Below are 17,625 nucleotides of genomic sequence, written 5' to 3'. Positions count from 1 at the left end.
GCTACTTGAATTCGCGCGCAGCGCGAAAAAATGTTGAAAATATTGCGGAAATTTTCAAAAATACTCTATGAGTTACGCTAATTCACGAAATAATTTTGGGCCCTCTTCGAACTCGCTTCACCTAATTGGGGAGTTTGGGGTGCGGCAGTTACGGTGCTGCGAACTACCATATATGATCGACGCAAAAGATCATCGCTCTGTCATATGTCGGACCTGCAGTGTGGAACAGTATCTCGCCGGCTATCCGACGGTCGTCGAGCGTGCCCATGGTTCACACTGTCCACGTCCTGTCCAGCTGTACGTGTACAACTGTACACATGCAAGTCGAAATACAAACAACTTCTACTGAATCAATACTAATCAGCAGTCAAGCTTACCGGACCACGACCTGATATCGATCTCGCCTTCCGACACATATCACCTCTTTTTGTCCCCCGTCCTTTTATATTATTTCATTTTACTTCCATTCTGTTTATAGGCTACATGTGGCTACATCAGGGGTCACCAACCTTTTTGCAACCGAGGGCTACTTTTGCGTAATGATTGAAGCGGCGGGCTACTATTTACTCCCGTCGTTTACCCGCAACACACTGTATTTCCGCTTTGATATTCATAGCACTGGGCAGGACTGGACATCATGTTATCTGTTTCTATAGCAGTCAGTGGGAAACCTGGCATTGTATGATATCAACTAGTGCGCTGTACTCTGCTATGTAACTTGGCACTGCAATTCTGAGTGGGTGTTCCAGATGTGCAGTAATTAAGCGTGTTTTGTGTTTGTTTTTGATGAAGTTCATGTCCGGAAAGGCTGATTCACATCGATAAGTTGAACCATAGACGCTTGCAACCTTCATATAGCTGCTGCGCAATGCGCATACACCACTGTACTTTTCCGTATCAACAAGGCACCAAACGTTTGCTGCAGACTGAGGTGGGGGTCATTTTGCAGTGTTTAAATTTCAATCTCCAACTGATCAGTATCCAGAAATGACAAGATTTCATTATACCGGGCAGCATCAACGATTACATAAGTTAGAAACATAGTATACTAAACTGCGTTAAGTGTAACAGAAACAAGCTGTGTCAAAAGATGCAATACGTAATGGGTAGGCCTATACAGATATTCAAAATCTGCTAGTACTTCACGGCCATCTAACTCCGAATATTAATATTGTTTACTACTTTGGCATTGTCCTGGACGTCGAGCTATCATAACGGAGCCCCCGCCATTTCAAGAAGACCGTGAATGGCATTCCGTCATGTCGCCTGTATAGGCAATGCACCGTATCTTCAATTTCTGGTGATTCTATCACATACATCTATTTATTACTAATTGTAATTGAGTATATTTTTAAGTGTTTATGTAAGTTACATATTTGTGTATTTGAAACAAGAATAGCTGAATCAATCAATCTATATATTTAAAAGCTCACTGGTAATAATCTGACGAATATTGGTAAATGCTGCTATTCCACCTATTTTAGAACGGGCTCGCGGGCTACTCATCTAGTCCTCGCGGGCTACCTGGGGCCCGCGGGCACCGGGTTGGTGACCCCTGCGCTACATGCTTCCTTTTTACCACGCCTAGGCCAGGTGAGGGTCTGATTTCGAAGACAACTCGTCCAAGTCGTTTCAACACCTTACTATAATTCATTGTATCACAGTCTTGTGGTGTATCGTAATGATGAAATTGCTAACAATAAATTGAATTGAATTGAATTCGTATTACCTATGATTACTTTGACCTCGCCTTTGATGGATGATGCTGTTATTGTTCTAGCAGTAACCTACGCTTAGCAAGTATCGGTACAAGGCGCAGCCTTTCTGCAATTTTAAGCCTACAATAAATATGCTCAACGAAATATGCTTTGGTTTTGAATCAGATTCTACGGTCGCTCAATTAGCGATTGAACCGGTGATTTTTGCTAAATCTCCCGTCATTTCCCAATCAGCCTAAGGCAAGCATGAGATCCAAGCTCCGCTGCAATGTAGCCTATCTGTCAGTAATGGAATCTGTTCAGCGGTACGTACCTACAACAGGTGGAAATGGAATGTTTTTCTGAAAATGCGGTGGTGAGTCAAGGAAACAATTCAACGAACGAGAATCGGAGAAATCCCTTTCTTCGTCAGTATTCTATACATGACGACATCCCAGTCTTGCGACGAATGACACGAAGTGTCAGTAAAATTTTTCATTCTGAAGACTTTGGCAATGCAGACGCGGACTTGCCGAAATCTTACCAGGTGAGATGCTGATTGCTCTATATACTTTTATTGTTATCATGGGTATGGATGGGCCAGGTCTACTATAACTGAAGTGATGGATTTCATAGATGGTTTACTTTCAGCAAGTCTGAGTTGTTTGTACGTTTGCTGATATGAAACATATCCTTTGCATAGAGAAGAATTGATTTTCGTGGTACGCGACTCCACGATCAATCGTGAATCAATCTGTCGATTAATGCGAATACATTATATCAGTTGTCGTTGATCAATGACAGGAATTCGATATCCATCCAAATACTTCGAGATTATTTTTCGGCATGTGACATTTCTGCATGCGGCGATGAGCACATGCCATATACTATGGGTATATTTCGGGATGGGGTTAGAAGATATATATAAGTATTAATTTCAGGTTCGGGGTTAGTCTGGGGGTCACATACTCAAATGAAGTTTTTCATTGTGTCGCATGCTCAAATGTGGAACAACCATCAATTTCAATCTCGTCATTTTCCCCAATTTACTACGCGTTGAAAAATAAAATCGGTGAACGTCATTCGAAAAGATGACGGTGACAAGGCTAAACTTATGCTTCATTGTTGACGGGGATGGAAACGAAGTCAAACCCGTCGAGATATTGTAGTGCAATTTAACTATGAGTGTGGTATTGTGCGTATGCTTGAGTAAATGAGGAATTTTGAATTTCCAGTATCATTTCAAATCAATAGTTTCGCATTCGCTATTGAATTTTCTTTATTGCACTTGCACATGCTATTGGCCTTCCGACACGAGTCATATTTGTGGTTAACGAAATCAATGCATGATCGTTTAAGTATATATAACTAACCTACGTAGGTTAGTTTTCTATAGTTTAAGTATCTGTGTGTGATTAATATAAGATATAATAACCTCACCAAGTGGCCATGTTTTGTCGATGTTGTTATATTGTAGAAGTGTTGTAGATACTCGAAACTCTAAAGATGCAATGATGCAGTATGAAATCGGTAGGGTTCGCATTCTGTAATATGATAGAGGTGTTTGTTTACTTTTGGTGTCCCTGAAGGCCTGACTTGATTCGTACAATTAATATTCAGATTTGGAGATTACGCGCAAGTAAGCTATTGTACCGTACACTCTCAGGGTGACTAAACCCACACGAAACTTGCAATAGATTGAATTATATTTCGTCAACCCTGCAATATTGTATGACTGATCGATGAAAGAACCATCCCCAATACTTCATCATTGGTTTATTCCACCTGCGGAAGATCAATCAGCTCGGGCTGTCGCGCCACGAGAAGAGGTTCCAGCATAGACATTGGAAATGATGCATGTTTGTCCTATTAACTATCGCAGGAGTAACTCTCGCATTCGAAGGCAGTATGAGCTTACATGGAAACTGTAGGTAATGGTTGAATTTTTGTATCAGAGGATCTATTTTATAACTCAGTCATGGCGATAGTCTTATCAACCTGAATTAGAGCAGAGCAAGTGACCGTGGATTTGGATTAATAAAACGTATCTGAAGATTTTGGCTGGATTAGGATCGGATTTGGATCTATGAATTTATTGAAGATAGATTTCGGCTTGGCCTAAATTTCGAATAATTTACAATTTTGATGCAATTTTTTAAAACAATTTCAGTCATTTCGGGATATAGACGCGGATGTGGCCCATTTAGACATGATACGAAATGAATTATCGATTTGAAGTGAATCATGTTGAAGACGTTCCATGTTCATTTCATTATAGGGCCTACTCTCGCTTGGCTGCCAATTTAGCCGTGACAACCCGATGCCATTTGACGTTCGCATAATATGAATGAATGCGAATACGTCGATGTAGGAAATCGGTGTTGGTAACCCCTTATGTTTTGCATCAGTACTGTTTCGTTCATTTGTCGAGTACGGTTATATTTAAATTTCCTGTTTATTAGCGCATAGTGTATTACATGGCATCAACGCGAAATGGCATGTCAGATTCCCTGGACATAATGTTATCCTTCAATTGAGCGAAAATATAGGGACACGCGACTTATGATAAACTATTGTTATTGAACGTAAGTGGATATACGGCGTCGACAGAGTTGAAACTCACAATCAAAACTTCGACGTCAAGAGCTGCACAGAGCCACTCCAGGTGTCACATGCAACACGCGAGCAGCAGGTTGGCCAGGCCTGGTCTTTACGATTCATTTATTTGCGATTCGGTTTACTTTCGTCATGCGAAGCTGCTGGGTTTAATTACCGCAAATGTTTGAATTATCCATCGCACAGACTCGCAGATACGCGTTAAAACGAGATTTGTTATACTTGATAGGATTTCGAAACAAATTATATGGAGCCAGGATAAAATTCGCACTACGAGCGCCAGTGTCGGTTTATGTAGGATATAAAATTGATATCGTTTCTTTGATTTTCCCGCGACTGTCTCGGATCTCGATACCAGCATACCACGCTGTTGCTAACCGAATATTTGATATTGTTCACGATAATTTATCTGAATTGCGGAAATCGAATATAAACCGCGGAACTGCGTAGCCTACAAGCCACTCATTGCGTATGCATATAGTGTCCTATATTGTGTCGACACAAGCAAATCTCACGCCTCAGTGAAATTGTATCACGTCACAATTTCCATTTGGCTACAGGCAATTTGACGGTCATTTTTGACCAGCTTGCCGAGCATTAAATTTGGTAAAACTGGTATCAATCGAAAGCTGACTCTGCACTGATTACGAAAATATAAATTTTATTCCACTCGCGGCCCTGGAACCCCCACAATCAGCCTGGAATTTTTCATTGTTATGGAGATTGGCATTGAGACGCAACAATGCTGTCTGGCGAAACGAGAGATTGGCATTGGGACGCAATGCCAATCTCCGTAACAATGAAAAATTCGAGGCTGATTATGAGAGTTCCAGGGCCACGAACGGAATAAAATTTATATTTTCGTCATCAGTGCAGAGTCAGCTTTCGGTTGATACCCGTTTTACCAAATTTAATGCTCGGCAAGCTGGTCAAAAATGACCGTCAAATTGCCTGTAGCCAAATGGAAATTGTGACGTGATACAATTTCACTGAGCCGTGAGATTTGCTTGTGTCGACACCATACAGGACGCTATGGTGTATGCATCGAGTATCGTGGTTTTATACTGATCGAAATAATCGATTTCATCGACGACTCATTAGGAACAGGATTCTGCTTAGCAGGTCTCTTAGCAGTCTCCAAACCATGAGGTCCGAAATTGATGCCCTCTGACAGCGAGAGAGGCCAACACGTACGGTATTATTATAGTGCGTCAAAAGTGCATCCAATAAGCAAGGGAAGTCAACTTAAATTGGCAAATGCTATTGTTCTATACAGCTATCATTGTGCGCTTTCGCTGAATACTAAATGACGACTAACGAGATCATTCGCAATTTCCTCCTGCGTAACCTGTCTGTTACAGAAGTCATCAGGGTGTTAAGGTTAATCTGTTAAAACAATGCAATATCCGCCTGTCCCATTATAAAAATATCCATTGCGACATGAGATCATCCGGCAGCGCGACTATCAAAACAGCTTTTACTCGTTGCGAGCGGAACAGTCCGATGCGAAGCCGGCTGCTGTATAAGCTAGTGGAAAGCTTTTGCGTGACTTTATTCATGCGGGATATCGGTATTATCAGCGTGATACTCCAGCAAGGTTGCAAGTGATAGCGCTAATTTTATAATGGCAGATTCAGGCCGCGAAATTGCAAGACATTGATGTGTATCTTTATTGAATTGCCATTGTACTTTGTCAACAGATCGCAATAACAGGCTTAGCAAAGGACGGGAAAGGGAGCTGGTTGAGATATTTCAGGAATCGTTCGTCGGGTGCTACGACCAGGCAGAAAACGATTGACAAAAACGAAACGCCCCGAAGGATACTGCAAGTACATTTTAACAAGCCACCGGTACTGTTACATCGAGGCAAACAAGCTAAAATTGTACGCCATCATCTTGGACTCAACCGATCGTTGTCGATGCCGGGAAACAGCGGTGAAAGCGAGCAATTCACCTTCAGAACCAGAAGGACGATGTCAGTCAAAGAATCGCCAGAGAACAGGTGCGTAGAGCTACTATTTTGAATGACAGGGATATATTCTGGCAGGAAAAACGCACCGGGCATGTGGTATAAATGATATATTATATACTCCACCCACTGGTTGATTTTATCACTCGTTAGGTTTACTCACATTATCATAGGCTATACAAATTAGACAAGTTGTTTACGAATCGCGAGTACATAGTTGAGAGGGCGGTACAAAATTGCGCATGGCTATAATATTTCATTACCCGAATCGCTTTTTATCGATGGGGTGTGCAACTGTAAAACATATACATACCAATACATCGGCTGAGAGGATGCCCTCATAGCGTTTATATGTGGTATGTTAATGTGACAAGTATAAACTTTAAATAGAAATTGATAGTTGTAGATACAGTATAATTGATCCCAAGGGCGATGAAATTTCTCACCTTCATTCATCAAACCGTGATTTGGGATGCCGCGCCTGTGAATAGCGTCTTTCTGCGTTTAATCTTTCATGTTCATCGCTAAGAGCCTCTTGAATATGTCTTCCATAAATTTAAATGAACACGTTACAGTACATGCGTACCCGTTGTGTATTTATACAGGAAACATGAATTGCTAATATTGGAGCAGACGAAAGATTTCTGTCGCGATATTATTATACAGACGCTGAAAAGGAACAATATGTTTAACAGGTATCTGAAAGTTTACTGTTCGGCGGTCTTTTTATGGCAAAGACCCGATAGCTTTGGCACGACTTATACGCGTCTTGAGCGTAAACGTTTATTTTGAATTGATATTCATCATCGTCAGAACGGGATCCCGGTGAACTGGTGCTAAACCAGTGGTTCTTAACCTTGCCACCAGCGCCCCCCAAGGGGCGCTGGCGATTTTGAAGGGGGCGGAAACGCTCAGGGTGCGATATGGAGGGCGATGGGACCTGGGGGGCGCTGGAGAAAAATGGCTTCGCAGTAGATGATGTGGTAGTAGGACATATCCTTAATGAGTGAGTATTCAGAGCAAATTTACACCGAAAACTTCGTTATATGTAGCCTACCAAAGACATATAGGTTTAATTGTCCAATGTCCATAGGCGCCTAAATGACTGGCACCGAATGTTCCTGTCTTGGCAATCTGAACCTCGGAAGACGAATTCCATCTGGCAGGGAAAATTTATATGCCAGTGAAGAAACACCAATTTGAAATCGTGTGCGTCTTTTAGTTTAGTGCGATTGGACGACAGGGATACATAGAACTAGATATCCCTATTGGGCGATATCCCTGTTGGGCGATTCTATATTTTTCGATATAGCAGACAAGAGGTCACGAAATAACATCATGCAACGAAGTCATAACAACGGGTCCACCCGCCCGAATATGTTTAATTATTAGTTACGAGCCCTACAGTTTTCAAGACACCTCACAATGTTCCCTCTACGTTTTGACGAGTCTGCGCACACACACGAACCAAGAAATTTATAGCAATATATATGCAATTCCCGATCTTATTGGCCGATTTTATCATGAATTATCGAAAATTTTCGCGCGTCGCACTGGCTCACTAAACAGTACAGCTGATTTCGTAGCAAAAGCGAACAACGTTATGGGGGGCGGTCGGTTTATAACCCTATGGGAGCCCAAGACCCAAGTTTTTCGGGGGGTCTGACGAAGTGTCGTTTCGTTCCTGCCAACAGGTATACGCCCGAAGATGCATATTTATAATTTAGGGGTCCTACCTTTTCAATCACACATCACTCAGCTCTACTGGTAAATATGTTTACGTGAGCAGAGAGAGGATAAAAATCGATATCAATATATATGCAATTCCCGATCATATTGACCAATTCAATAAATAATTAGTGAAATTTTTCGCGCTTCGCGCGTGTAGGCGAGAATAGCTGGCTCAGTAAATGGACTGCCAATGTAGATAACCAGTATCAGCAAATAGAGGATAGCCGAAGGGGGTCTTGGGGCGAAGCCACCCGGAAGTTTGGTTTATCACCCTATGGGGGGCCCAAGACCAACGTTTTTTTTTGGGGGGGGGGCTGATGAAGTGCTGTTACGGCCCTAGTAACGAATTAATTGTACCTACGGGCACGCCCGAATATGTTTAATTATTAATTACGTGCCCTTTATTTTCCAATACAAGCTCACTCAGCGCTACTGGTAAATCTGATTACGTGGGCTGAGAGGATAAAAAGTTTATAGCGACATATTTATGTAATTACCGCCTATTCATTCATGCATTATTGAAAATTTTGGCACCTAGGGCTGACCATCGAAATCACGCTACGGGGTTCTTAGGGGCAAAGCCCTCAGAAGTTTGGTTTATCACGCTATGGGTGCGCAAGTCAATCGTTTTTAGGGGGTTGACGAAGTGCTGTTACGGCCCTCCCTCTCACTCATTATCTTTATTACATTCCTTACAATATGAGGTTGGGGGGCGCTATAGCACGATAATCTTTGAAAGGGGGCGCTGGAGGAAAAAAGGTTAAGAACCACTGTGCTAAACAAATGCTCAGGTTGTTTTCACTCGGGTTCTATAGGTATAAAATCACGACAGGCCTGATCTTGAATATGACCTTGTGAAAGCATTCGTCGAATACTACTATAATTCGCGACGCCAATGCAGAAAAACTGTAAATATATATTTTCCCAGCAGCGACGAACAATATAGATTCTGCTTCTGATATGGAGACCCGACACGATTTCATTACTGAAATTTTTTTATGGATCCCGATTAGATATTTTCATATTCATTCCACGCCTTAGCGCAAATGTATTCCCGATGCGCATCTTGTTCCGATATAGGCTACATTTCCCACTGTATGTGTATACTTTATATCATTGCCTCGGGCACTGCATGGTATGACTAGATCAGTGTCCAACTGTCCATGCCATTGCGAACAGGGTCAAAATTTCCCGCGCCCCGACGGCGGACAAGGGTCTATCTCATGAGATTTCTACTATTTGCTCCGAGCTTGAAAGGCGGAATCCCGCTCTGTGCAAGAATTTATCTAGACAAGTGAGTCTTACATGCTACGCAATCATCGCGACCATAAAGAGTGGAATGTTAGTGTGTACTATAGTGTTACTATTGTTGGAATGGTGATAGATGTGTTTGTGTTAGTAATGATACTCTTAATTTTCGATGCATTGTATATTTCCGCATGGGAGTAAAGCTTAATCATAATAGAGAAGACATTTGCCTATGTCAGTTGCAAATGGACATTGGACGTCTCGCAACTAAATATTATTACCAATCCGTATATAGTATTGAATCACGATAAACTCGTACCGCAAAGCACTTGAATGCAGTGTTGGGATGACTCGAGTCATGACTTGACTCGAGTCAGACTCGAGTCAACTTTTTCGAATGACTTGACTTGACTCGAGTCACTTTGCAAAAATGACTTGACTTGACTTGACTCGGCGCTTCAAAAATGTGGATTGACTCGTGACTCGGAGCAAAATTTACGAGTCAATTTCAAGTCATCAAGTAAACGGTGTCGACTAAATCAATGTATTTTGTGCATGTTCGGATTATTCACGATACGCCGTTGTGACTTGTGAGAGCAACCAGTCATTCACTGGTTGTACGTTTCACTGATCCTACATTGCTACATCACAAATACATTGACCGCAAACGAAATGATCACAGCTTGCGTTGTCGTAGTAGCAGATTAATTTGATAGCAACATATCGCTGTTTATTGGACGGCTCTGTTCTTACATTGCACGGTGCTCCCTGCTCACCTTTACCAACCCTCTTGTATGGTTTAAATCGAACAAATATATTTTATGCATTCATATCCTCACGGATGTGTATAGATGGCTAGTGTATTGTACGATATCAATTTCCTCCATCTTCTCGAGGCTTCGTATTCGATTCTCTATTTTGGCTGATAATAAAAGAATGTAGCATGTAGCTCAGAGTTGTAAAACTCAACTGACGTCGCGGGTTGAATTCAAATATTCAGATCACTCGCGGGCCGCACCAGTCAAATGATTCCAAAATATTACTAACTCTTAACTCAATATATGCACTTTTTCGCATTCTCGGAATTGGGTGTCAATGTCAGCGATTTTCTCCTGACGATGACTACAATCACAACTCCGCTGTCGGGTGGTTATAATGTGGCCTATGAATATACTCGAAATTTGCTATCTTGAAGGAATATTTATTAGTAGTATTTCTTACTAGAAATTCGAGAAATGTGTTGGATAAAATCACGCAATTTTCAACATATAGCCTACTCAGAATTTCTTCGCGGGCCGAATGAAATCATTTGGCGGGTCGTATGTTTGACACCCCTGATGTAGCTATACAGTTACTGACATATTTTATTAGCAGTTCTACGTGTGCGTGAGCGATACAACGCATTTTTGCATGTATATTTAACTTTAAATTCGTTATTTGATTCAATATTAATGACCAATTGATCTCTTTAACACAGCTAGTAAAAGATAATGAATTTTAATGATCACTCATACTTCGAAAATTCAATTTGACTTGAATTGTGACTTGACTCGTGACTTGACTTGACTTGACTCGAGTCACCTCCAAAAAACGAGTGACTTGACTTGACTCGAGTCACCTTTGAAAATCGATTGACTTGACTTGACTCGAGTCAAAATGTGCAATGACTCGAGATGACTCGTGACTCGAAGGTAGTGACTTGATCCCAACACTGCTTGAATGTAAACATTTTATATCAAAATTCTGGCATTCGATTTGAAACTGCACGAATGGCCTACCGGATGAATGAAGTATTATAATTCTGATTCGTCGTGATAAGTATGAATGAACGAATGAGCAAGTAGCAAGTAGCGAGTTACTGCCACGCCATTTTTTTCTGTTATGTTCAACGCATTAGCCTCAAATCACCCATGCGATATTGCAGCAATGGGGACGAATTCAGTAGTTAAGGCAGCGCCAGCAAATTCATTTATTCCAATATATTTCGTGCGACCACGATTTCGTCTCATTGCTTGGACTGCAGTAAATCCTGTACCTGATTATCCGATTCAGAGTCGAGGTATTCTAGTACCACGATTATGACGTCATGTATAGTAATATGATTTGAAAACCTGAAGTATTTTACCTGAGACTAAAAAGAAAGTTTCATTTCATCAGAAACAACTTTGAAAATTTGCCAGCTATACATAACTAAAGTATAGCTATAGCTCACTCGCATCAATGATATGAGCATTGCATTGTACTTCGTGTTTCAGTTTAGTTATATAGACGCTGCATGTGATACAGTTAAACAAGGTTTCAGGGCCCAAGTTGTGGGACAAAAGTATCGAAGTAAAACTTCTAAAGTTCGTGAATTAATTCTTAGTGGCATGGGGCGTGCAATCTCGGTACTCGAAATATCGATTCTCAATGTTCGATTGAAATCCTTATAATCAATACTAGGTTGGGATTCGATCCAGCCTTAAAATCGTTGGTAAATTGAAAATACTGCAGTCAGGGTCAACGCAATCGTGCTATGAAACTAATTTTCGTCATTATTTATTGCCTACACCAGTTCAAAACACTGGAAGCTTGCTGCGACGCAATAGAAAGATAGGAGGATAGGACTTGGAATTATCTTTCAATCAAACTCACCGCGAATTTTCATATCCTTAGATCGGAATCACCCTGAGGTCGGAGGAGGTGTTGCGCAAAATATTCTTTGAACTAGCTTCCGAAATCATATTATCAGACAAAGAAGACCCCACGGACTCGGAAAAACGGTCTACCATGAAGGTGGGTAAATGATTGTATGCGTATACCTCCGATTTTTACGCGTCTCTTATGACTGTGCGTTTGATATCGGATTATTTCGACGCTCGGGCGTTCTGCTTGCGGCTTGTATATCCCGAAAACGCCGAAGCTACCTTGGTTTTTCGTGCAATGCGTGTGTAGCCAAAACCTTGCTATACTTCTTTTCAGCATAAGGCTTCATTTGCGAATGAGATTTAGCCTGTATAATATCGTTCGATGAGTTCAACGAACAAAATTTGTCAAATAAGACGACATCAGTTTCAGCTATAACATAGGGTTACCAAATTCTGGTATCGGGAAAGGAGGACACCTTTTCTAAACTTTGAAACTTAGAATAGCGGTGGAAAATCCTGAAAAATGGTAAATTTCCACTTCGTAGTCGGTTGACTAAAAATAAATAAATAAAAGGTCAACTTTCGCTGAGCTCGCGAAATACTCGCCTGAGCGTTAGTTCAGTGCTATTATATTTTGCCCTGTGTTTAACCAAAATTCTAAAAAAAAGAGGGCAAAATCTCAAAAAGGTGGACATTTAGGCGTCTTCGGCGGACATTTTCAAAAACCCGAAAAAGGAGGACGTATGGTACTTTAAAAAACATGAGCACTGAGCAGTGTAAGCCTGTACCTCTTAATAGCGTTTAAAGCGAATAATAGCTGGCACTATAATAACCTACTAGCCGACAATTTTGCGTCAGCACAAAAAGTTTTCCCAGCTCTATCTTCATGGCTGCATTCAATCTAACATCCTACTAATATTAGGAATGTTTGGAATTGACTGACTCTCAAAAAGTCTAGGTGTTCAGTCCGATACCTATGCCTTTATATCTTAAAACCTATTCTGGCTACTGTCATTTCTGGATAGAGTATACTCATCAGTATATATAGATCTGCCGATATACCAGGCCAATATCCTCCTCCGTAGAAATATCTGTATCGTCATGGCTTCCTCTGCCGCGCTCGTTGGTCATGGTCATGTGACTGTTGTATGGTGTTCCTTGCTATGAGTATCGCAAATTCGTACTACTACAAAATTTGAATTCAATCGCGCAATTGTTAGTTCCATGTTCAGAGACGGCGCAGTTCGGTGGACAACAATCGCAATCACGTTGAGCAAAATCAAACGAGAGAAAAAGAACTGCACATTACTTGGGGACGGGTGCTGGGAATTTTTGTCGCCAGTGGCGGTAAGCGCAGATAGGATTAGTGAGTAGATGGATACTGGATAGTGTATTTCTACATAGCATCACGGAAATGTAGAAACGGATTCTGGTGTGGTTTTATGATTGCGAATACGCAGTCATCTATGTGGGATAACGAGAGGACTATTCTTCGGCTCTAGACTAGAGAGTGTTTTATAGTTTTAATACTCCGACATAACTTTATTCATCTGTTACTTTTAATCCATTGTGTTGCACGTCTCTGACATACATGTTCTAGACCAGGATGGCCACCTTTTTTGCCATCCACAATCGTAATGGACAAATTTTTTGTTGAAGAAATACAACATATATTAAGCACTTGTTAAAAGATAGCTCGGGTATGGTCGCGACACAAACCCTTCGCGACCCATACTTTAAGAACCCCTGCTATAAAATATTCATCCTTTTCAGCCCACGTGATCAGGAGATATGCCAGTAGAGTAGATGGCGGGGGTGCCTTAAAAAATGTAGGGCACGTAAATGATGATGCATCTTCTGGTGGCTGATTGTTATGAAGAACTTTGTTACATGCTGTTACTTCTTGACTTACCATCAGGATTGTGTTATAGTCAAAAGTCAAAAGATTTATTGTCAAAAGATATTGCAATCGCCAAAATGTACACGAAAAAAATCGTTCGTAAGGCGCTATTGTGGATCCAAATTTGTATTTGCTGGGGATTCCATCATTTTCGTCTGCGGTTCGCATCTCTACTGTGGAGCTAAGACTGCAAGTACATTACTATATATTAGAATATAAAAATGAAAACTCGCAGAACCGCGAAGATAACTGACAAGTTGAATGAAATTGTCCGAAGTTTTTGAGTCGATTCATAAATTAAAATTACATGTTGACGGCCGCCAATACATACTTGTTGAATTACACATAGACGGCCGCAGGTTGGCCATCCCTGCTGTAGGTGTTTGTCTAAATTGAAGGACTCGTTTAAGTCGTTTCGACTCATCATTATCAATATCATTATTAATTAACTGAACGGAGCTTAACTAGTCACAGATAATTTTGTTTTCAATATTGAGCGGCTGTATAGGCTTGAGACTATACGTTGCAATGCAACCGAGAATTCCTACAAAACTAAAACTAATACTATTTCAACAAGGCAAAAGAATTCGTACTGTAACATGTCCTGTCCGATTCTTCAGAGTGTGCATTGAGACTTGAAAGAATGGCGCTTATCGCGCTTTGCCAGACATCCGATAACTCGCTTTGTTGTGAGCCGCTGCACTTCGTCTTAATTGCTCGCGGTGTTTATATCATTCGCGGGTTGAGTCACGGCGCATATTCTACGGTAGTGGGAATGTTGTATGACTTTGATACCAAAGAAAGTGTTGGAAACGATCTCCACTACTATAGGCGGCGGAAAAAGCAATATATGCGCTCATCCCTGCCGTTCGATATAACTTTAGTCATGCAGCGATGGTATCTAATGGTTCTTGTATGCTGCGTCATGAAGTCGCAAAATTCAGTCTACTGAAATATAGGTCCTGCAATCTCAGATGGCAGGTATTTGATCCGGTTCAATTATTCATGTAATCAAGGTGACTGAAGTCGCAAGGACTGCGTTTATTTCTATGCGTTCACAATTGGTGAAATAAACAACTTGTAACACTATAAATAGGTTAGTTATCTAAAGTAACACACAAAATCTACTACAATGGTTCTCAACCTTTTCCAACAAGCGGACCAGTAATATTTCAAAACAAATTCTGCGGATAGGTGAGCTTTCGATCAAAATCAACCCAAAATGCAATGATCACAAAAGTATGCGGCTCAAAACAAAGAATTGGAAATTAAACAGAAAGAGAAAATTGCTGTTGCTATTGATATTGATATTACACCCGTTATGTGTTGTTCTATTGAAGTATCGACATGGCAAACTCCAGTTAAAACCACAAATTCAATTTTGAATGTTGGCTTTCGTTTGAAAGATATGCAACGTCGCTTCCTGTTAGATTCGGTTGTAATTTCGAATGTCGCTAAAGTATGTACTGCGGCATTTCGTCGAAATCTCTTCTTAGAACCTTAGCTCCCACTTATTTCTGGCCCTACTTTTAAACAGTTCGGCTCAACACTTGCTGTATGGTGACGTAGGGTGAGTCGAAAGTAGATCATGGACGCTATAGCCTACATCACGTTCAATCAGTGTAAAATTCGATGTTGTATTTCTATGATTAAATGGACAAGCCTTCGCCTCTAACATTGAGCAAATGAAAATAAAACTGGAATATATTTGGCGGACCGGTGGTCGAGAACCAATGCTCTAATACCCCAAGAGCCCTAGCGATTGCAGGTTTGCCGATGATATCAAGTCGATATTACACTTCGAAACAAATGTCGGTGTCGGCCCTTTGGTAAACAAAAACATCGGTAATTTTCGTGACGTCACAAGATTGTAGTAGGAAGTCAGAGAACTATATTCTGCGACTGATAAGACTAGGAATATCCGTATATTATTTATTATAGCTTACAGTTGTCCAAATGTAGCCATTCTAGTTTCTTTCTTGTCCATGTGTCCAACCACAATAATGGCTGTAAAACAGCTCGAATAAATGCTATGAAGTTTTGGAAATGCGCTTTATGCTAGATTTTTGAATGTCGTCCATCTTGGTTGTCGGTGAAGGTGCAAGTTATCGGTCTTTTCGGTGTCGGCTCAAAAATCGGATACGGGTCAGGCTCTAATTTCAAGGCCATCCTTCCCATGACCTTCCGCAGTTGCCTTGATACTAACAACCGCGTACTTCCTCACAGCCTTTGCCATCGACTGCATCAAGCAAGGTCACAGCGAATTGGTGTCGGAATTGATCGAATACAGCGGGGAATTTTTCGTGGAGGAAGGCGTCGTAGACTGGATATCGTCTCGGGGCGGCTGGCGGAACTTATGCGAAATAAACTCAATAAAGGCGAGCGAAGTGGACCCCGCCAACGTTTGGAATATCATTTTAATGTCCGCGTGTATCTTTGCCGTGTTGGCTTTCGGCGTTGGGATTAATAACTTGACGGCCGCTGGTTTATAATACTGTATATGTCTATTTCCTATGAACTATTTTTAATATAGATATTGCAATTGTCGTTATCGATAGTGCTTTCGTCGGTCGTTAGATTTGCTTGAGCTTTAAAGGCAGTATTATGCGATGAGGTATCGAAAGCCGTGCATTGTTTATTTACGTGCATCGAGTGCTTGCGGCATCGATTAGAATTAGAGCTCATTGCCTATCTTTACATCTGTAGATGTACGGCTTTGGCGTGTTGATAAGTTCGGCACCACGCCATGGAAACAAACTACAATCAACTCCAGGCGCTAAATCATCCAGGAAAGACTCACGGGGTGTATCATACACTGTGTCGCGTATGGGTGCGCGAATACTTATCAGTGGATTGGTCTATCCTTACATGCTTTTCTTGAGGAGAAGATAGGCCTGGAGAGGCAGGTTGCTTTCGGGGGTGTAGTCATCATATTGCCACCACTTGGGCTAATGAGTCCACATTATGACGTCATCACGGTATGAATGGTGCAGATATGCGAATTTTGTATCGTTTTTGCGACCGCGGGATTATACAGTGTCAGATCTACTTTTACATCACAGCTATTTTTACGAGCATACCAATATTTCATTGCACATTGTGACAATTGTGACAATTTCATTACACAAATGTCATTTACACTGGCGTGCATAGCTGTGTAAACTTATCTCGTCTGCTACGATATGGCCAACTGAAGTTTACAGCCTTTCAGTGGGTAAAATAGTATCGAAACTATAATTCTTGTCGACAAGTTGACTGAAAGTGGCAGGGAGCGTATGACTTCGGTACTCGAAAATATCATCTCTCACTAGTCGACTCGAATCATGTGAATTTACACTCGAATCATCCTGCTCGCTCAGCCCTAACCGTCACCCTACTGGTTTTACTGATACACATAAGTGTAAATGCGCATTGTATGATGCATCCTATCTGTGCAGATGGTGACTGGTCGGTGGCGTGTAACCGCGTAACAGGGAGGATGACAGTGATTAAATATCTCACAAGCGAAGAGGATTCAGAGCGATGTGATGTGTATGAATCGTGTGTTGCTATTCAATTGCTTATAAATCACAAGGCGTTTGGACCAAACATGGAGCACATATTTCACGCCAAGAGAGAGAGAGAGCGATCAGATTTATTTTCGCCTGCACCATCGAGATGCTTTGACGATGGAGATGCGATACGACCTTCAAGCAAGGTCATCTAGTCTGCACCACCGTATTTTTCTCCTCCACGCTGTCCATGGATGCTGAGCGCCTAGCTGGATAGCCGCGGATACCAGTTTTAGAGTCTTTGGTCTGACCCGGCCGGGGATTGAACCCACGAGAAGCTGGACGC

At 41.4% G+C, this 17,625-nt stretch overlaps 1 protein-coding gene across 3 annotated transcripts; it reads left to right on the top strand.

The window, feature by feature from the left end:
• The first annotated feature begins 1,995 nt into the window (after positions 1-1,995).
• Positions 1,996-16,339, top strand: LOC145455384 (uncharacterized). 3 transcript variants are annotated; one of them, XM_080333355.1, is made up of 8 exons: positions 1,996-2,244; positions 4,288-4,389; positions 6,014-6,315; positions 6,888-6,977; positions 9,193-9,307; positions 11,917-12,036; positions 13,109-13,235; positions 16,015-16,339. In XM_080333355.1, the coding sequence occupies exons 1-8, from the start codon at positions 2,047-2,049 to the stop codon at positions 16,278-16,280; spliced, it is 1,320 nt and encodes a 439-aa protein (XP_080189481.1). In that variant the 5' UTR covers positions 1,996-2,046; the 3' UTR covers positions 16,281-16,339. The 3 variants fall into 3 exon arrangements, with proteins under 3 accessions (XP_080189481.1, XP_080189482.1, XP_080189483.1); XM_080333356.1 differs by having other exon boundaries at positions 1,998-2,244; positions 13,121-13,235; XM_080333357.1 differs by lacking the exon at positions 4,288-4,389 and having other exon boundaries at positions 1,998-2,244.
• Positions 16,340-17,625: the final 1,286 nt, after the last annotated feature.

This window comes from Botryllus schlosseri, chromosome 14 (genome assembly GCF_051294905.1).
Source record: "Botryllus schlosseri isolate E-star chromosome 14, Bs_hap1, whole genome shotgun sequence".
Classification (NCBI taxonomy): domain Eukaryota; kingdom Metazoa; phylum Chordata; class Ascidiacea; order Stolidobranchia; family Styelidae; genus Botryllus; species Botryllus schlosseri.
Note: the sequence above shows the minus strand (reverse complement) of the source record. Positions and strands in the feature narration are given on the sequence as shown.